Below are 21,815 nucleotides of genomic sequence, written 5' to 3'. Positions count from 1 at the left end.
ATTTCCCACAGTCCTGCAGGAACAGTTGAGCTGGTCTGCAGCTTTGATGCAGTCAGATGAGGACAGGATCTGAGGAGCAACTGCAATGCATTTAGAGAAGACAGACAAGTTTAGTCTCAAGTCATTTAGGTTAGGTTAGTTTTACCTGTAAGTACAAGTAACATTTGTTAATTTGCCGATGTATTTATATCATTTCGTCACATTTTTTCTTCTATACAGATGAGGGGCTCCGGTAACATGAACTCAATTTGCCAAATGTATATAAAACAAATAGTAAAAAAAAAAAAGATATATATATATATATATATTATGTTAATTAGAAAGCGATCACAGAGGGACGGACTGACACTGTGGTGTATTTGGGTGAATCTGAAAAATGAAGAATAAATAATTTGTATAATTTATAGATGTAATATAATCTGATATTGTATTGAAACAAAGGCAGATTCAGTCATGAGAGAGAGCGAGAGAGAGAGGGAGAGAGAGAGAGAGAGAGAGAGAGGGAGAGAGAGAGAGAGAGAGAGAGAGAGAGAGAGAGAGAGAGAGAGAGAGAGCGAGAGAGAGAGCAAGAGAGAGCGAGAGAGAGAGAGAGAGAGCACACTTCATGAAACCTCAATTTCGAGCTCCCCTACTAGAATTTCATGGAGCATATTTAAATGGCTGTTGCTGTTTCCCAAAGTGACAATTTTGACCTTTAACCTGGAGCTGCAACTAACTATTATTTTCATTATCAATTAATCTGTAAATTACTGTTACGATCAATCCATTAATGGTTTAGTAAATGTAGGAAAACTGTGAAAAACTACATTTTGAACAAGATTTAACAAAAGTCTAAAAAGCTAAAAGACAAGATCATTTCAATTAAAATATGAGGATGAGATGAATGAGGACAAATGAACTCACATGAGATATCAGCTGTTAAACTTGCACTAACAGCTGACTCAGTGCTGCCATCTTGTTTGTTGTAGGTGGCCGTACAGGAGATTGTCTTTCCATGATGGTTTTGAGAGGCAGTGAAGGTCATAACAGAGGTATTGGCTTTAGTTTTGTCCTGATTCTCCTGCAGTGTCTCCACACTCTCACCCAGGACGGGGGTCCATGTCAGAGCTGGAGGAGGAGACAGACAGGGAGCTGGAGCAGAGCACGTCAAACTCACTGAGGTTCCCTCCTTCACCTTCAGCGCTGACGGAGTCAGAGTCGGTCTGGGAGGAACATCTGGTGAGAAGGTACATTTGAATCAGTCACGAAACAATCAGTTCTCCATTTTGTTTACGATTTGACAAATGCAACGAATGCAAAACAAGGTCAGAGCAGTTCTACAAGAGAAATGAACGAGTGAAATGTAAGTAAACAGTCTTTAATACCTACATGTGACTGAAATAGAGATTTGATCAGGAAAAGTATATTTCAGGCCTTTGTCACATTCCAGCCTGAGGAAATAGTTGTTGCTGTCAGCAGGTTGCATGTTGTTCAGGGTTGTGGTGCAGTCTTTTCTTCTCAGGTCTCCTCTCAGTTCTCCATTCTTTGTACTTGTTTGTGGATTACTGCTGTCAAACACAACAGTCCTCTGAAAATTCATCCATAATGCTCTACATGTGTTATCTAAGTGTGATTCATATTGGTCCGTTATCTCAAAGGAGCAGGGGATGGTCACACAGGATCCTCTCAGAACCTCTATAGTCTGCGGCATAGACACCTTAAACTCTCCACACAGGGCACCTGAAACACAAGAAACACATCTTCAACAAGAACAAGTGAATAATACTTTACAGTCATGAGGACTTTTACTGTTTGGTTGCCTTGCTAAAATCTTACCACTATACCTTATTCTTAGAATAAATCCAAAATGATGAATGTAAAGATTGTGCTTTGTTCCCACAGTGTTGATTTTTCTCGATGTTTAGATTAAATACATTATTCAGCCATCAGATTCAAGTTTTAAGAAAAAGGCAGCAGAAGACTTTTGCAGCTCACTGGGTTCTTCATTTGCTGCATGTATTACAGATACTGTTGTACTGCGGTGTGAATACTTGACTAACATTGTGTAGTGATAGTTTTTGATCATTTTTAATACTCAATGATTCAATATGTGAATGAACTTCCGCTCACCTTGCAGCAGAGAACCAATGAGAAGGAGAGTCAGAGCTGCAGCCATCTTTGTGTGTCAGGAGAGTCAGAAACTCTGGAGATTACACAGGAAACAGTTCACTTGTTCGAGCATTTCATCCCGAATTAACGATTTAAAGATTATTTAAGATTTTTAGAGGAAGGTTTATTAAAGAGGCAACTATTGAACACAATATTTGCAGAGGTTTCTGATGGAGAAATGTTTTGCTGAGCTTGTATTTGTTTTTGATCTTTATCAATGTGAAGACTGTACATGATTCTGAGACAATGAAACTAAACTGAATTCAATTATTTTTGGTGTGTCAACACAATCACACAATTGAACAATTAAGTTAAACATTACTAATTCTTTTTTTTTTTTTACAATTTTGCCAGGCTTTTATGAAAGCTGCTGATGGAGATATTCAACAAAAGAGTAATCCTGGTTTAGTGTTTCGACTGAGTGTGAGAGAAACACAAATAATTGTTTGTTATGCTTTAATATTCAGTTCATCTTGCAACAACATGCTGCTATTTATAACTTGTAAGAAGAAATGATGATGAAATGGAAAAACAGGAAGATAATTGCTGAAAGCAAAACCGACAAACAGTTTATTTTTTATTATATGTACTAATATCTTTTGTTTTAGGCAAATCTTTTCAACAGTAACAATGTCCAAAACCACAACCAAATGACGGATTAAAAGTTTCAAAGTTTTGAATAGAAGTTTTGCCCCTTTTGACAAATTTATATAAATTTTTACTTTTGAAATTGTTCATTGTTCTAAAGTTTATTTACTGAATGTTTACGTCTTTAGTGTTTAGTATTTTACTTGAAGTCAGTTTTGATGATTTATATTTGTCATAGAAAGATATGATGACTTACATTTTCTTCAGGTCTTTCGTGCAGATAGATGGAAGATGTGTAGAGAAGTGAAGTTCCTTAAAAGTTGTGCTGCTTTTTCAAACAACAGCAAGACTTGAAAATGAGGAAGTCACTAAAGGGCGCATGGGTGCGACTATGAAATGTACTTATTTATCAGAAATGATTTTAGACAGTCCCACATTTTTTCTAAACCGAGCTTTTACTTTACCCACAAATATATTCTTTTTTTTATCCAAATATTGAATCTTTTTGCCTAAAATGAAACAAAATGTTTGCATGACCAACATGGTCAAGGGAATTTCTGCAAATGATTAAAACACAACAAAAACCTATAATGAGCCTTTATTGTCAAAGCAATTTGCACAGATATTATAAAACATTAACATATTCAAACTATATACTGAAATCACACCAATTAGACTGATAGTATAATCTACAGACTGACCAGTACATCTGGATGGAGAAGGCGATGACATATACTCAATTAACTTTCCCATGATAATTAACATGATCATAAAACAGTAGAGATCTTGCAGCTATGTAAGTTATTAAATTGCTTAAAAAAATATGGTGATAGCAAATTCATCCTCAGTCAAATTCAATTCAACACAAAAGTCGAATATGATTTCATGCAACACTTAATGACATTATTTTTAAAGCGAAGCTGCATCCAAGAGAACATCAGTAATGCAAAGTTAAAGACAATACAGGACTGTTAATTATTCTCATGTATGAGAGGGAAACAGTGATACAACATGTTACGATGTGAAACAGTCAAACTCAACAGCCCTACATGAACCTCAGAATGTGAGAGAAGAGTTCACCCAGTTCAGTCGTTTGCTGTGTTGATGACATACCTATGTGCTGTACCTTTAAGAGACAAAATACAATACAAAATATAATGGAATTATATGGAAATATAATACAGCACGAAACAAAAACACCCCCAAAAACTACACCAAGAACAAAAACACCACCAACTCAAAAGTGACAACAAAGTAAACTGAATACCTCTGTGATCCAGTTTCAGTGATACTTTAACAGTGTAGCCCCACAGAGCTAGCATCTCTAGTATTTATTGCAGTGCTATGTTGCATTGCTTTGTGTATCTGCTCATGTTACTGTGTTATTGTGTACTGTGATTACACTAAAACATAAATATATGCCATGTTGGAGTACCTGTCGAAGTGTAATGAATTCCAGGAAATATTTCTGTGTAGTCGCCGAATAATCATCAAGGCACTTAGTGGACGATGTCACCGTCATTTTGTAATGACTCTACACTACTGAGACTGGTCTGTTTGATCCAATGCTATGTAAACCGTGTTCTCTTCATCTGGCTTCACGTTCTTTCTTTATTTCCTATGAAGAAAATCCTTAGAAGGAGATGTACATCTCCTCAGTCAAAATGTATTTTCTGTTCTTTATAAAACTACTCTTGATCAACAGAACCTCAAACATTTAAGAAAGTATTTAAATGACATTGTTTGAAGCCCAACCGCCCGTAGAATATTGATTTAATAGCGCTCAGATCACAAATCACACGTTTGTCTCAATAAATGAAATACAGAAATCCTTCAGTCACGTTATTTGATGATTATGAAGATCAGTGGATGTTTACGAAGATCAGTGGATGTTTACAGAGTCATCTTGAACTTTGGGCAATGACATCATACTCTGGAGATCTGTCTCTGGGATCCAATGACATGTAAGTTTGGTCCACTTCTTTTGGCTTCACTCTCTTTCTGGATTTCCTTTGAGGACAACAAAGAAAAATCCATATATGTAAATAAATATATATTTTGTTTTCTAAAAGCAGCACTGTTCTTCCATCAATAGAGCTTTCATTACAAAAAGTACAATCCAGTGAAATCACATACCAAAGGAACGCCATGCAGACTGTGTACAAGACGTTCACACTGAGAGATACACCAGCAACAGCCAAGAGAAGAACTCCACTGTACGGTCCACAATGTTGATCTGAACCTGTCATGAGAAATAACACAACACTCGACATATCATATCCCTGTTCAAGTGTTTCATTCATTCAACAGTGGTTCAGTAGCTGTGTTTTAGCCACTCATCCCCATTCATACCACAGGGCAGCTGTAAATACTTCAGTCAGGACACTTCAAGGTTTTAATCAGGTGTTGCAACCCCAACGTTCACTTTAGTTTGGTAAATAGAAAGACACGTCATTTCTAATATCAGTACTGCTGCATGTCAGGGTCACATTACTGCCCTCTGGTACTGGACCAGAGGGACGGACTGTCACAATTGTGTCTTTGGGTGAATCTGAAAAATGAAGAATAAATAATTTGTGTAATTTTTAGAAGTAATATAATCTGGTATTTGTTTTGAAACAAAGGCAGATTGTGTCAAACTTCTTCTTGTAAAGTTTGAATGCTGACACCTTTTTGAAAATTGTCCCTTTTTTTCTTGTTCTTGGGGATCCTACCCACTGCACTTTGATTACTCAGCACGAGATAAAGCTTGGTGCAGAATCATTGGAGAGAGAGCGAGAGAGCACAGTTCTGCCTTTTGTAAACTGACTTGGTTCATCGTGGAATAACCCACTGAAGGCTGCAGACAACCTTAAATGTGCTGCAGGATAAAAACTGAATTGTGAAAAATTGTTCCAATACTTCCTTCTGAAGTGCAGTGGAGAAATCTATCACCAACATCATATATTTTGCACAACTTTAAAATCTTGTTTGTGCTTTACAATTTGCATATTAATTTGTATAAGCTGCAACACAGTGGAAGTGCAGAAACAGCAGTAGGAGAGCTTTAAATTAGACTTCAGCAGCACAAAAGAAGAGAATGTTAAATGAAGGTTATGTAATGTAAGACAAATCAGAAAAATGCCCGTCAGAATGTTCCAGAGGCTGAGAAAGCGTCTTCAAATGAATCAATTGCATTAAAACTATTAATCCTTGATCCAAATTGTTGACAATTATTATTTTGTCAGTTGACTAATGGATTAACCGACAAATTATTTCAGCCCTGATTCAAACTAAGTCAAAGAAGCTAAAAGACAAGATCATTTCAATTAAAATATCTATAATTACAATGAATGAGGACAAATGAACTCACATGAGATATCAGCTGTTAAACTTGTACTAACAGCTGACTCAGTGCTGCCATCTTGTTTGTTGTAGGTGGCCGTACAGGAGATTGTCTTTCCATGATGGTTTTGAGAGGCAGTGAAGGTCATAACAGAGGTCTTGGCTTTAGTTTTGTTCTGATTCTCCTGCAGTGTCTCCACACTCTCACCCAGGACGGGGGTCCATGTCAGAGCTGGAGGAGGAGACAGACAGGGAGCTGGAGCAGAGCGCGTCAAACTCACTGAGGTTCCCTCCTTCTCCTTCAGCGCTGACGGAGTCAGTGTCGGTCTGGGAGGAACATCTGGTGAGAAGGTACATTTGAATCAGTCACGAAACAATCAGTTCTCCATTTTGTTTACGATTTTACAAATGCAACGAATGCAAAACAAGGTCAGAGCAGTTCTACAAGAGAAATGAACGAGTGAAATGTAAGTAAACAGTCTTTAATACCTGTGAATGAAATAGAGATTTGATCAGCAATAAAATTAATTTGCAGGCCTTTGTCACATTCCAGCCTGAGGAAATAGTTGTTGCTGTCAGCAGGTTGCATGTTGTTCAGGGTTGTGGTGCAGTCTTTTCTTCTCAGGTCTCCTCTCAGTTCTCCATTATTTGTACTTGTTTGTGGATTACTGCTGTCAAACACAACAATGTTTTGATAATTAATCCACATTACTCTACATGGGTTTTCTAAGTGTGATTCATATTGGTCCTGTATCTCAAAGGAGCAGGGGATGGTCACACAGGATCCTCTCAGAACCTCTATAGTCTGCGGCATAGACACCTTAAACTCTCCACACAGGGCACCTGAAACACAAGAAACACATCTTCAACAAGAACAAGTGAATAATACTTTACAGTCATGAGGACTTTTACTGTTTGGTTGCCTTGCTAAAATCTTACCACTATACCTTATTCTAGAATGAATCCAAAATGATGAATGTAAAGATTCTGCTTTGTTCCCACAGTGTTTATTTTTCTCGATGTTTAGATTAAATACATTATTCAGCCATCAGATTCAAGTTTTAAGAAAAAGGCAGCAGAAGACTTTTGCAGCTCACTGAGTTCTTCATTTGCTGCATGTATTACAGATACTGTTGTACTGCGGTGTGAATACTTGACTAACGTTGTGTAGTGATAGTTTTTGATCATTTTTAATACTCAATGATTCAATATGTGAATGAACTTCCGCTCACCTTGCAGCAGAGAACCAATGAGAAGGAGAGTCAGAGCTGCAGCCATCTTTGTGTGTCAGGAGAGTCAGAAACTCTGGAGATTACACAGGAAACAGTTCACTTGTTCGAGCATTTCATCCCGAATTAACGATTTAAAGATTATTTAAGATTTTTAGAGGAAGGTTTATTAAAGAGGCAACTATTGAACACAATATTTGCAGAGGTTTCTGATGGAGAAATGTTTTGCTGAGCTTGTATTTGTTTTTGATCTTCATCAATGTGAAGACTGTACATGATTCTAAGACAATGAAACTAAACTGAATTCAATTATTTTTGGTGTGTCAACACAATCACACAATTGAACAATTAAGTTAAACATTACTAATTCTTTTTTTTTTTTTTACAATTTTGCCAGGCTTTTATGAAAGCTGCTGATGGAGATATTCAACAAAAGAGTAATCCTGGTTTAGTGTTTCGACTGAGAGTGAGAGAAACACAAATAATTGTTTGTTATGCTTTAATATTCAGTTCATCTTGCAACAACATGCTGCTATTTATAACTTGTAAGAAGAAATGATGATGAAATGGAAAAACAGGAAGCTAATTGCTGAAAGCAAAACCGACAAACAGTTAATTCTTTTATTATATGTACTAATATCTTTTGTTTTAGGCAAATCTTTTCAACAGTAACAATGTCCAAAACCACAACCAAATGACGGATTAAAAGTTTCAAAGTTTTGAATAGAAGTTTTGCCCCTTTTGACAAATTTATATAAATTTTTACTTTTGAAATTGTTCATTGTTCTAAAGTTTATTTACTTAATGTTTACGTCTTTAGTGTTTAGTATTTTACTTGAAGTCAGTTTTGATGATTTATATTTGTCATAGAAAGATATGATGACTTACATTTTCTTCAGGTCTTTCGTGCAGATAGATGGAAGATGTGTAGAGAAGTGAAGTTCCTTAAAAGTTGTGCTGCTTTTTCAAACAGCAAGACTTGAAAATGAGGAAGTCACTAAAGGGCGCATGGGTGCGACTATGAAATGTACTTATTTATCAGAAATGATTTTAGACAGTCCCACATTTTTTCTAAACCGAGCTTTTACTTTACCCACAAATATATTCTTTTTTTTATCCAAATATTGAATCTTTTTGCCTAAAATGAAACAAAATGTTTGCATGACCAACATGGTCAAGGGAATTTCTGCAAATGATTAAAACACAACAAAAACCTATAATGAGCCTTTATTGTCAAAGCAATTTGCACAGATATTATAAAACATTAACATATTCAAACTATATACTGAAATCACACCAATTAGACTGATAGTATAATCTACAGACTGACCAGTACATCTGGATGGAGAAGGCGATGACATATACTCAATTAACTTTCCCATGATAATTAACATGATCATAAAACAGTAGAGATCTTGCAGCTATGTAAGTTATTAAATTGCTTAAAAAAATATGGTGATAGCAAATTCATCCTCAGTCAAATTCAATTCAACACAAAAGTCGAATATGATTTCATGCAACACTTAATGACATTATTTTTAAAGCGAAGCTGCATCCAAGAGAACATCAGTAATGCAAAGTTAAAGACAATACAGGACTGTTAATTATTCTCATGTATGAGAGGGAAACAGTGATACAACATGTTACGATGTGAAACAGTCAAACTCAACAGCCCTACAGGAACCTCAGAATGTGAGAGAAGAGTTCACCCAGTTCAGTCGTTTGCTGTGTTGATGACATACCTATGTACTGTACCTTTAAGAGACAAAATACACCTGGAAATATAATACAGCACGAAACAAAAACACCCCCAGAAACTACACCAAGAACAAAAACACCACCAACTCAAAAGTGACAACAAAGTAAACTGAATACCTCTGTGATCCAGTTTCAGTGATACTTTAACAGTGTAGCCCCACAGAGCTAGCATCTCTAGTATTTATTGCAGTGCTATGTTGCATTGCTTTGTGTATCTGCTCATGTTACTGTGTTATTGTGTACTGTGATTACACTAAAACATAAATATATGCCATGTTGGAGTACCTGTCGAAGTGTAATGAATTCCAGGAAATATTTCTGTGTAGTCGCCGAATTATCATCAAGGCACTTAGTGGACGATGTCACCGTCATTTTGTAATGACTCTACACTACTGAGACTGGTCTGTTTGATCCAATGATATATGTAAACCGTGTTCTCTTCATCTGGCTTCACGTTCTGTCTTTATTTCCTATGAAGAAAGTCCTTAGAAGGAGATGTACATCTCCTCAGTCAAAATGTATTTTCTGTTCTTTATAAAACTACTCTTGATCAACAGAACCTCAAACATTTAAGAAAGTATTTAAATGACATTGTTTGAAGCCCAACCGCTCGTAGAATATTGATTTAATAGCTCTCATATCACAAATCACACGTTTGTCTCAATAAATGAAATACAGAAATCCTTCAGTCACGTTATTTGATGATTATGAAGAGTCATCTTGAACTTTGGGCAATGACATCATACTCTGGAGATCTGTCTCTGGGATCCAATGACATGTAAGTTTGGTCCACTTCTTTTGGCGTCACTCTCTTTCTGGATTTCCTTTGAGGACAACAAAGAAAAATCCATATATGTAAATAAATATATATTTTGTTTTCTAAAAGCAGCACTGTTCTTCCATCAATAGAGCTTTCATTACAAAAAGTACAATCCAGTGAAATCACACACCAAAGGAACGCCATGCAGACTGTGTACAAGACGTTCACACTGAGAGATACACCAGCAACAGCCAAGAGAAGAACTCCACTGTACGGTCCACAATGTCCACAGACTACGATTGTTATAATAAGTGTACAGAAGATTGTAAAGCCCTCTGAAGCAAACATGTGATTTGTGATTGTGGGCTCCCTGTCCCTCCTTTTCCCCACCTTATGTGAGGTTATTACCCAACAAAGCTGATGAAGGAAGAAATAACTATTAACTAATGCTGAAGGTGAAAGTGACAAACATACAGTGTTTTTTTATTAATTTATCTTCTTTGTATTTACAAAGCATTTATAAACGAATATGTTCAATGGTAACAATGTCCAAAAGCTCAATCGAATGTCGGCTTAAATGTTTTGCATTTGAATATAATTAATTTCTTTACTTCCTACTTTTAAAATTGTTTATTAATCTAAAGTTTTTTGAATTTTACATTATTTTCAAACGCAATTTTGATGATTTAATGTGTCATATAAGACGTTGTGATGACTTACATTTTCTTCAGGTCTTTTGAGCAGATAGATAAAAGATGTGTAGAGAAGTGAAGTTCCTTAAAGGTTGTGCTGCTTTTTTATAACAACCTGCAAGACTTAAAAATGAGGAAGCCACTGTGACTTTACATACTTAAAATTTTACTTATTTTTAATAAAAATGTATTCATTATTTTGTGAATTTATAATAAATTGAAAGTGTTAAACACTGGTTTCGGACAGGAGTTAGTCCACTCACAGAGCGGTGAGACTATATAGAGTCATTATTTCTGCTAAAGTTGAATGAACAACAATAACCTTGATGCGCAGAGGTAGTCGGAAACATTCACGGTGTACCAAGCTGTTACCTACCTGATAGCAAACAGTAGAGCGCATATCAGCGCTGCCGTTAGAACAGCAACTGTCACGATGAAGAATGTCAACGTAACTCGACCTGAACAATCAGTTTGAGAGAGAACGGAAGAACGTGAAGGTTAGTCAGAAGCATTCATATACTATTTTGAGGAAGTACATTTTGGACGCAAGTGAAGATTGATGTGTTGTTTTGGGGGGTGTATTAAACACAAAAGCGTAATTATAATGGCTCTGTTTTGAGGTGTTACATCATGTATAATGTAGTTTATAAAAGTATTATAGAAGAGAATATTTAATGAACACAAAATCCAAGAAATAGCACAAGTGAATAATTTACAGTATTTTTGTTGTTTAGTCTTAGTAGTAAGCAGTGTAGGTTGAAACAGACTGTGATGTTGTCGTAAATGCTTGACTGTTATTTGTAATAAATGTGTTTGTTGTTCTGTTGTGCAAATCTATCACAGACTTGATGGATCAATATTCTAGAAGCTGAAACCAAGAGTGAGTCATGTCCCCTCCACGTGTCTCCCCTCCACTACAAGGCAGTCAGTCTAAAATTCAACAAATCAAAAGCACTAAATAGAGGTATTATACATAACAGATATAGAGAATGTGGCACTGGGTTCCAGATCAAGTTAATTTCAAGTAATCCTGATAGTTTCCGACTTTTCATTAAGACTTGTTTTCAGCACAGAATACAGACCTTGACTTTGAGCAGATGTCTGAGCCTCAAGGCTGTAGACATAAAATCGTTGAGTTGCAGATCCCAGAGAGTTGGAGCTGCAGCAGAGCAAGGTGGAAAGATCCTTCTCCTGCGGTCCATTCACAGTGATGGTGCTCCACAGACCTGTGTCATTTAGAGGCTCATTGCTCATTACAAGCTTGTCAGAGTGATTGACAGGTGACCCATCCAAATACCAGAGTAAAGTGGGAGAAGGATTTCCCACAGTCCTGCAGGAACAGTTGAGCTGGTCTGCAGCTTTGATGCAGTCAGATGAGGACAGGATCTGAGGAGCAACTGCAATGCATTTAGAGAAGACAGACAAGTTTAGTCTCAAGTCATTTAGGTTAGGTTAGTTTTACCTGTAAGTACAAGTAACATTTGTTAATTTGCCGATGTATTTATATCATTTCGTCACATTTTTTCCTTCTATACAGATGAGGGGCTCTGGTAACATTAACTCAATTTGCCAAATTTATATAAAACAAATAGTAAAAAAAAGAATATATATATATATATATATATATATATATATATATATATATTATGTTAATTAGAAAGCGATCACAGAGGGACGGACTGACACTGTGGTGTCTTTGTAATATAATCTGATATTGTATTGAAACAAATGCAGATTCAGTCACGAGAGAGAGCGAGAGAGAGAGGGAGAGAGAGAGAGAGAGAGAGGGAGAGAGAGAGAGAGAGGGAGAGAGAGAGAGAGAGAGAGAGGGAGAGAGAGAGAGAGAGAGAGCACACTTCATGAAACCTCAATTTCGAGCTCCCCTACTAGAATTTCATGGAGCATATTTAAATGGCTGTTGCTGTTTCCCAAAGTGACAATTTTGACCTTTAACCTGGAGCTGCAACTAACTATTATTTTCATTATTAATTAATCTGTAAATTACTGTTACGATCAATCCATTAATGGTTTAGTAAATGTAGGAAAACTGTGAAAAACTACATTTTGAACAAGATTTAACAAAAGTCTAAAAAGCTAAAAGACAAGATCATTTCAATTAAAATATGAGGATGAGATGAATGAGGATAAATGAACTCACATGAGATATCAGCTGTTAAACTTGTACTACCAGCTGACTCAGTGCTGCCATCTTGTTTGTTGTAGGTGGCCGTACAGGAGATTGTCTTTCCATGATGGTTTTGAGAGGCAGTGAAGGTCATAACAGAGGTCTTGGCTTTAGTTTTGTCCTGATTCTCCTGCAGTGTCTCCACACTCTCACCCAGGACGGGGGTCCATGTCAGAGCTGGAGGAGGAGACAGACAGGGAGCTGGAGCAGAGCACGTCAAACTCACTGAGGTTCCCTCCTTCTCCTTCAGCGCTGACGGAGTCAGAGTCGGTCTGGGAGGAACATCTGGTGAGAAGGTACATTTGAATCAGTCACGAAACAATCAGTTCTCCATTTTGTTTACGATTTGACAAATGCAACGAATGCAAAACAAGGTCAGAGCAGTTCTACAAGAGAAATGAACGAGTGAAATGTAAGTAAACAGTCTTTAATACCTGTGACTGAAATAGAGATTAGATCAGCAAAAAAATTATAAGTCAGGCCTTTGTCACATTTCAGCCTGAGGAAATAGTTGTTGCTGTCAGCAGGTTGCATGTTGTTCAGGGTTGTGGTGCAGTCTTTTCTTCTCAGGTCTCCTCTCAGTTCTCCATTCTTTGTACTTGTTTGTGGATTACTGCTGTCAAACACAACAGTCCTCTGAAAATTCATCCATAATGCTCTACATGGGTAATCTAAGTGTGATTCATATTCGTCCGGTATCTCAAAGGAGCAGGGGATGGTCACACAGGATCCTCTCAGAACCTCTATAGTCTGCGGCATAGACACCTTAAACTCTCCACACAGGGCACCTGAAACACAAGAAACACATCTTCAACAAGAACAAGTGAATAATACTTTACAGTCATGAGGACTTTTACTGTTTGGTTGCCTTGCTAAAATCTTACCACTGTACCTTATTCTAGAATGAATCCAAAATGATGAATGTAAAGATTCTGCTTTGTTCCCACAGTGTTTATTTTTCTCGATGTTTAGATTAAATACATTATTCAGCCATCAGATTCAAGTTTTAAGAAAAAGGCAGCAGAAGACTTTTGCAGCTCACTGGGTTCTTCATTTGCTGCATGTATTACAGATACTGTTGTACTGCGGTGTGAATACTTGACTAACATTGTGTAGTGATAGTTTTTGATCATTTTTAATACTCAATGATTCAATATGTGAATGAACTTCAGCTCACCTTGCAGCAGAGAACCAATGAGAAGGAGAGTCAGAGCTGCAGCCATCTTTGTGTGTCAGGAGAGTCAGAAACTCTGGAGATTACACAGGAAACGGTTCACTTGTTAGAGCATTTCATCGCTGATTCATTATTTAAGGTTTTCAGATCAAGGATTATTTATGAGGCCACTATTCAACACAATATTTGCAGAGGTTGCTGGTGGAGAAATGTTTTCCCGAGTTTATATTTGTTCTTGGTCTTTATCAATGTGAAGGTTCAGAAGTAGCCTGTATGTGATTCTGAGACAATGAAACTCAACTGAATCCCAACAAAATTAGATTATTTCAGGTGTGTCAACATCTCATGAGGGCAGGCTGAAGCAGCACACCTATTTATTATTCACATGGAGAAAAAGGGAGATCTAATTATCGGTCGGTCTGGGAGGATCAGCTGGTGGGAATGTCAATGTTGATATTAACAAACAATAATTTCTCTCCATTTTGTATCCTATTTGCAAATTGCAATAATCGCATAAACAAGACCGAAGCAGTTCCCCAAAGGAAACGAGTGAAGTGAAAGAAAACTGTGTTTCAGGGGATTGTTGCATTCTACTCTGAAGAAATATGTTTCGCTGTGAGCAGGTTGCAAGTGGTTCAGGGTTGTGGTGCAGTCTTTTATTGTCAAGTCTCATTTAGTCATCATTTATTATCGCTGTTTGTGGATTCCTGCTGTCAAACACAACAGTCCCGCCATCATTTTTCCATATTGCACATGTGGCTTTCAAGTTTGATTCATGTTCAGCTGTCACGTCAAAGAAGCAGTGGGTGGTCACACAGGATCCACTCAGAACCATTATTCACTTTGGAAAGACGACCTTAAACTCTCCACGCAGGGCACCAAACACAACACACACATCCTGAAGAAGAACGTTTACTGCTCACGTGTCTGCTGAAGAACTTGTTTTTCTGACTTTTCGTTATCTTTGTGGTTGTTTGGCCACATATGAATGAATCCCATCTCACCTTGCAGCAGACTGACAATCAGAAGGAAATTCAGAGGTCCAGCCATCTTTCTTTAGAGCGGTGTTTATTTGAAGGCATAACGTGACTTCAGTATTCAGATGGACATTTTGTTGAACCTACATATTTTTTCTAATCTCCACTAAGATGACACTAATTCATCACAATAAAGAAGATAAATAATACATCACTATTTTGAAAATTATAAAACCAAAATAGAACAATGACATTGATCAGTAGTAATTTAGTCAACATGATGTTTCTGTACTGTAAACATTTGTATTTATTTTTTCGGAAATGGTGAAGAAATGTTAACTGATGTGCAAACACACATTTCACAACATGGTAAAGAAGAGACATGATGATAATCAAAAAGAAAAAAGGAAGTGATATGCTAAAACATACAACAATTGTATCTACTGATTTTATTTAAAATTATTTTTAATTAACTAATAATTGTAGAGCAGTGTCAAACTATTTAAAAAAATATAGAATTGAATGCCCTTCTAAACGTTCAACATTTAAAAAAATAATAATTTCTCAATAACCATCTGTTAATTATTTTTGCTCTCCTTTCAAAATTTGCAAATATGTGATGGTTGATTTAAAGCAGAGTGAACCAAACTTACATCCATCAAAAATCTTGCTATTTTAAACTTAAGTTTTGACTTATTCATATGCTTTCTTGTGGAAATGATAATGACTTACGTTTTCACCAGGTCTGTTTTACGGATGGATGAGAGATGTTCTGTTGAAGTCAAGTTCCCGAGAGGGGATGTTGCCTTTTCAGAGAGTTCGTAGAAATTTTTTCAAAATGAGGAAGTTGCACGAGTGCAAGCAAGTGAGTAATCTTTGCAGCACATTTTCAACAGAAGAGCTACACAGTTTGCTAAGGTAAAAATGTGTCTCCTAGCAGTAGTGGTCCTCAGTTATGAAAACAACACGGTGTTCACAACAAGTCAAAATTCAGGAAAGTCTGCAGTTCAATGCTGTTGAAGCTGAGAAAGAGAAAATAAGAGTCAACATTAACATTCCATTCTTAGGTTTGCAATGTCACAAGTAATGGTTGTTTTGAAATCAATTTGTCATTTACTTCCTCATTGTTTGGCCGACAGACACCGCTGCTGTATGTATAAAATATGTAAAAATCAACCATTGTATTTCCTTCAAATACACAAATGACCAAAATGCATTATTATTATAGTAATTAGGGAGCCATGTTTTAAATGATATCAGGGCTTTGCATCAAAACAAATACATATATATCATTTGTCTGTCAGAATGTGTCCAAAATGTGGAAATATATTATCAAACATGGCATGTTAGTTAAGTTTAATGTCAATTAAACCGCTTCGGGTTCTACCTCCCTGTTTGACAATGATTTTATACGACATAAGACCAAACTATCACTACACTTTAGGATCTGGGAGGTGAAGTGCTGCGTACAAAGCGTTCTCAACACCGATCTAACTGATACGTCACATTCTTACGTCATTATCTTCAGTCCTGATCAGTCCCCAGCTCCAAAATAACCCCACTGAACCCAAATTATTGCCTTAGTACAATATTAAACAATGAATGAGGAGAAGAATCATGTCGTGGTTAAGTATAAATCGTGTGTCTGAGACCACAAACGGAACATAGCTGACATCTGAAACATTTCATTTGTTCAAAATTGATTGTTTGTAAGCAATTCTCATAAAAGTCATGAAGAATCAAGCTGATAAAAGAATGTTGAGTATATTTTTGAGTTGTTAAAGAGGGTTCAGCTCTACAGGATCCCAAACAGAGCAGTCGGATTTATATGAATTCCACTTTTACAGATTGAAGTCAGATTGTTATTTGACTCATGGTGGATGATATGAAAGCATCTGCCCCCAACCCTTACACACAATCTGCTACATAACTTGTCTTCATCCAATCAGATTTGTGGAAGAGTTCAGCAACTCTTCAATATTTGCCCGGAGCTCCTTAGCTTTCTCTGCGTTCTGTCCTTTCTCCACCTGTTCTCCTGCCACCCGGAGCCCCTTCAGCACCGACTGCAGGGCATCGGCGTTCTTCACAGAGTCCATCTGGTCTCTGTCTGCCCGGATCTCCTCCACCCAGTCCAGGTACGCCTGAAGTAATCCAAGGTCATCCACAAAGTTTGCAATAATTCGGAGGTCCGGCCGACGTTGCTCCAGCTCCCTCAGCCTCCTCCTCCCCACCTCTCCGATGTCATTCCCAACAATGCTGATGAAGGAGAAAATACCCGGGTAAGAGCTCTGTTCAAGGCATTAACTCACACTAGATGGCAGTGTTTCCATACATTGTTACATTGAGAACACTGAGCAGAAGTTGATGTGTTTTAGGCTTACGTCAGTGTCTTCAGAGAGGTGTTTTTGCTGAGGCAGGCGACGATGTTTTCTGTTCCTCGCTCTGTGATGCCGGTGATGTCCAGATAGAGTTCCTCCAAAGTGGTGTTGCGCTCCAGAGCGTTCCACAGCACCAAAACCCCCTCTGGACCCAGGTTGTTGCCACACATGCTGTACACACGCGTAGAAAAATTGTGTCGCTGTTAAATACATAAATAGTATTGTGTCTAATGACTCATAGCAAGGGCTTTGAGCCAGAAGGATCAGCGTATCTCAAACCAAGGCATAGCCTAGATTGGTTGATTATAGTAATTATTGTGACATACTGACAAAGTGATATTATAATAGTAATGACTTACAAGAGCTTCTTAACTTGGCACTCATTTGATTTCAGAACCGCTGATTCTAAAATAGCTGCTTGCTTATCCAGGCAGTTGTATCTCAAACTGAAAGAGAGTAAACATGAGGTCAACGTTGTTCTTGGCAGTCCATTCATCCCTTTTCACGAAGGCATATTATGCTCAGGGTCATGCATGCTCGGGAACACGCAGCTTGTTAGTCTATCACACACGAACTGACAAGCATGCAGACACAAGAAGACGATATGAACTCTACACAGAAAGGAATCGGCCAGCCAGAAAATTTAAACGCAGACTTATCCAATTCAGTTAGTATTTGTCATCTGTTTGATGGGTTAATAATAGTCGAGTCAGTTACTCACTAGAGGGATTCACATCGGTGTAGGATTGGCATCAGTCTGTTTAGTCCTCTGTTTCCAATGTTGGAGTAGCCTAAGTTGAGCTCCTGCAGCGTGTGGGGCGAGAACTGCAGCACGTAGTGCATAGCGGCACAGTCCACAACACTCAGCTTCATTTTAAACAGGTTGAGATTCTTGATCTCCGGCGCTGCCATGCTGGTGGCTTCCTGCGTGTGGAACTCCATCAGGCAGTGGAGGAGATTCAGGGCTGCCCGGTTCTTGAGCTTTCTACCCTTAAACTGGTCTTGGAACCACAAACCCAACCTGGCGGGGATGCCAACCCCTCGCTCCATGGGGCAAAGAACAAGGCCATCCAGCTGACCTGCCAGCCGAGCTCGGAGCATTCCCATGAAGAAGCGCGTGAACATCTGGAGGCTCTCCAGCTTGTCCGTGTTGACGTCCGTGTTTTGCAGGGGTGCAGCTGTGGAGGATGGCGGAGGTAGCCCAAAGCACCAGAAGTCCAGAGCTTGGATTATGTCCTCCTGGCTGGAGAGGTTGATTGCGCAGTAGAGCCCAGCCAGATGCTCTTGAACGGTCAAGTGGAAGAAAGAAAACATCTCCACTGTCTCCTCTCTGAGAGGCTGGAGGATGTGACAGAGAAAGGTGCTCTGAAGATCAGCAGGCGTAACACCGAAGCTCTCCAAATCTGCTCTGCTGAACATGATCTTTTTCTGGAGAAGGTTTTCATAAGCCAGTTTTCCCAGGTTTGTCAGTTGCTGCTTTGCCAGTGAGAGAACCTCAGATCTCGGGGTGCCTCTCTCTGCACTTCCCCTCAGCGCATGGTGCTTGACTGCTGTAAACAGGTAGCATAAATAAACCTCGCTGACTGTCCTGGGCGGGTTTAGCTCCAGAGACTTTGAGTCACCAACATCTTGATATCCCGGAGAGAAGAACTCAGCCATGGCGGTGCAGATGATGTAGCAATAAAGAGGGATGAAGGACAGCACGAAAAGGTTGTCATTGTTCAAGATGTAATTGTAGACTTTTTCAGCAACTTCTTTGTCTTTGTAGAACTTGGTGGTGTATTCCTTCACCTGGTCCTCCTCGAAGCCCAGCACCACGCAACATCTCTGGAAGAAGCGCTTGGGAGCTTCAGTGGTTGGTCTTGTCGTGAGAATGACTGATGCCTCTGGGAGAAGGCTTCCCTTGATCAAAGCCACCATCAGCTCTGACACTGGCACCTTCGTACGGACGTCTATGTTTTTGTCAGGACTGCTCCAGTCCAAGGTGAATTTGAACTCATCTAATCCATCTAAGATGAAGAGCAGGGAGCTTGGTGACGTGAAAAGATCCGGCAGAGCTGCCTTCAGGTACCGGAACCGTTCTCCAAGCAGCGCCAATAAGCTCAGTGGTGCTTCAATCAGATTGAGCTCTCTGAAGCGCAGGTCAAAAATGCAGGTGAACTCACGCATGTTCTTCCCAATCGCCCACTCATAGACGAGTCTCTGTACTGCTACGCTCTTTCCAATACCAGCAATGCCCTTCACTTTAACCCGTTTGGGGGGCCGTCCCGATGTTCCTTGGGGCCCCAGCAGATGGCACGGCCGGATACGCTGGCAAGCCTGGTGGACATAGATGCGAGCTCGTCTGCTCGCCAGGTCAAAGTACTCATGTTGGCTGCTGTCAACCGAGTCGTCATCTTCTGTCACAAAAAGGTCAGTGTAGCGGATCTCGATGTGAGAAGCTGAGTTTGAAGCCGCACCCTCACCCTCTGAGTAGCACTTTAACTGCTCTGTGCGTTTCAGAAGGGTTGTTTTATGGGCAGAAATAGGAACTGCAGTGAAGGACAGGAAGATGAAATGTCTTGTCAACAAACAAGTTTTTCTATCAGATCAATACTTTTACTCATCTCCTTCAGTTCGCCTAAGATATTGACGTACCTCGGATGTTGGCCAGCTTTGCACTCCTGATGGGTTTCAGTTGTTCTTTAGCTGCACAACGAAGATCATTTAACTTGAATGTGTTTTTAAACATGTCAAGTCAAGTATTTTGTACCACTAGCAAGACAATACATTAGAAATAATACATATAATATTCTAATATCTCATTTTTGATAAGATAATAAATCCATACCTTTAGCCTCAGTAGTCAGGGTGAATCCCTTGCTCTTTCCTCTGAACAGTTTAGCAATGGGGCCTTTAGGCTTCTTCTCTGTGGATATAACATGATTCATATGGTAAATTATGCATTTGATGTATAAGATATGACAAAAGTGATATTACAAAGTGAAATGGAATCATCTGCTGGGTACTGGGTTATCCATCCACAGTTGTTCAGTTATTTCAGTCTGAACCAAAGTGGGGGGACCGGCGAATTCCTAGAAATCTTATCATAGCTGAGCTGAATATTCGTTTTCCATTTACACTCCTCCATTGCCAAAGTCAACGAAAATAACTTGGCAAGACATCACAGTTGATTGTACCCTGTTAATAATCTTCTCACACCTCTGTAACACAAGCAGTACAACTGGATTTCGTTCCAGTCTGTCATTTTGGACGGCAAAACATTGCAAACAATATTACCGGTATTCACAGTTTCTTGAATTTTAAACGTACGCGTTTATCGAAATTCTCCCAGTCATCACCAGTATATCAAAGCAACCTCACCTTCAACTTTTATGGGTGCAGGTGCTGGCTTACTGACGTGATCGTCCTTGCAGTGTCTCTCCACCCAGACCTGCAGATCTCTGCCGTAATAATCCTGCACCTCCCTCAGCACCTGCAGAAACTTTAGGCTGCTGTCCTCGGTGGCGCACACTATCTCTAGAGCCTGGGCCACGGCATTGGAAGGTGACCTCTCCAGCAGAGACAGGTAGTGGGCAGAGGACAGCACCTCAGCATCACGCAGCCAGCGCAGCAAGGGTGCTGGGTGGTCAACAGTCCACTTCAGCAGCAAGTCCCTCTGGGACCGGAGCAATTGCTGAGCTGAGTTCATGACTTCAGCAAATACTGTCGGAAAGAAAAAAAACAAATACACCACAAGATGTCAAGCCAATAACTTACACTCCGAATACTAACTATGAAAAGTACAGTTCAGTCAGGAATTATATGCCCTTCTTACCTTAAAGAAATATTGTATTGTTATGTTCTGTGTCACTTTCCCTCTCGTCTAGTTTTGCCATTGCAGTCGTGAGTGTTTGCAGGAGAGCTTTTGTGTTCCGTCTTAAGGTGCAGGGAGGCGGAGTGCCATGATTTACTGTAATACAACCTTTCAAAGGGTCCATAGTTCAAAGTGTTCACGTCTTTTTCCCTACCTCTGATAAATCGCTTCTGTTTGATCTTGCAGAAATGCGGCAATTCCCTCAAGTGACTTGGAAGTAGCACACAAGGTGAAGAAAATGATCAAACTGCGTGTATTTTCACAACATACTGTGACTTCAAAATCTGAAATGCTGATAAATAACACTGACTAAACAGTCTTATATTGTTTTTTTTAATATATGAACAGACCAGCAGTCTAAACAGTCTCTTGCTGAAGTACAAAAGTTCTAGCGTGACACTTTTCACCTTTGCTTCCACCCTCTTGCATAACTGTGGTGACCTACTTACGTTGACGGATATTTATTGTCAACTAAACAGCTATAGATCAGTGTCAGACAGAAAAGTGAATCATTAATCAGTTGTATTCAACTTTCAATGGAACTTTTATCGCCATCACTCTTATCACACTGTAAGAGGTTTGGTCAGGACGGTCGGTGTAGACAGAGGGAATCAGAAATGAACACATTCAGTTGTTGGAGCCTTTGAGGAAATGGCCAACAGCATGAGAGTGACTCAGCCGTTGTCATGTGTTGTCGCACAGATACTTGCTGAGGTCTTTCTTTCCAAACAGTTCCTACTTCCACC

At 38.9% G+C, this 21,815-nt stretch overlaps 2 protein-coding genes across 2 annotated transcripts; both read right to left on the bottom strand.

Annotated features, from left to right (window-relative positions):
• Positions 1-4,486: 4,486 nt before the first annotated feature.
• On the bottom strand, positions 4,487-13,907 carry LOC306782686 (uncharacterized protein; the record flags this gene model as incomplete). Its single annotated transcript, XM_079276130.1, has 8 exons — positions 4,487-4,746; positions 4,873-4,978; positions 6,089-6,400; positions 6,550-6,903; positions 11,582-11,896; positions 12,658-12,969; positions 13,347-13,472; positions 13,862-13,907. 8 exons carry the CDS (start codon positions 13,905-13,907, stop codon positions 4,638-4,640), a joined length of 1,680 nt encoding a protein of 559 aa, XP_079132256.1. The 3' UTR covers positions 4,487-4,637.
• A 2,865-nt stretch (positions 13,908-16,772) lies between these two features.
• Positions 16,773-20,904, bottom strand: LOC306782685 (NACHT, LRR and PYD domains-containing protein 3-like; the record flags this gene model as incomplete). The annotated part of the gene is made up of 7 exons (XM_079276129.1): positions 16,773-17,091; positions 17,217-17,384; positions 17,573-17,659; positions 17,935-19,744; positions 19,851-19,901; positions 20,044-20,121; positions 20,577-20,904. 7 exons carry the CDS (start codon positions 20,902-20,904, stop codon positions 16,773-16,775), a joined length of 2,841 nt encoding a protein of 946 aa, XP_079132255.1.
• Positions 20,905-21,815: the final 911 nt, after the last annotated feature.

The sequence above is a fragment of the Melanostigma gelatinosum genome, assembly GCF_949748355.1.
Source record: "Melanostigma gelatinosum genome assembly, chromosome: 9".
NCBI lineage: Eukaryota > Metazoa > Chordata > Actinopteri > Perciformes > Zoarcidae > Melanostigma > Melanostigma gelatinosum.
This window is presented reverse-complemented; position numbering and strand designations above follow the sequence as displayed.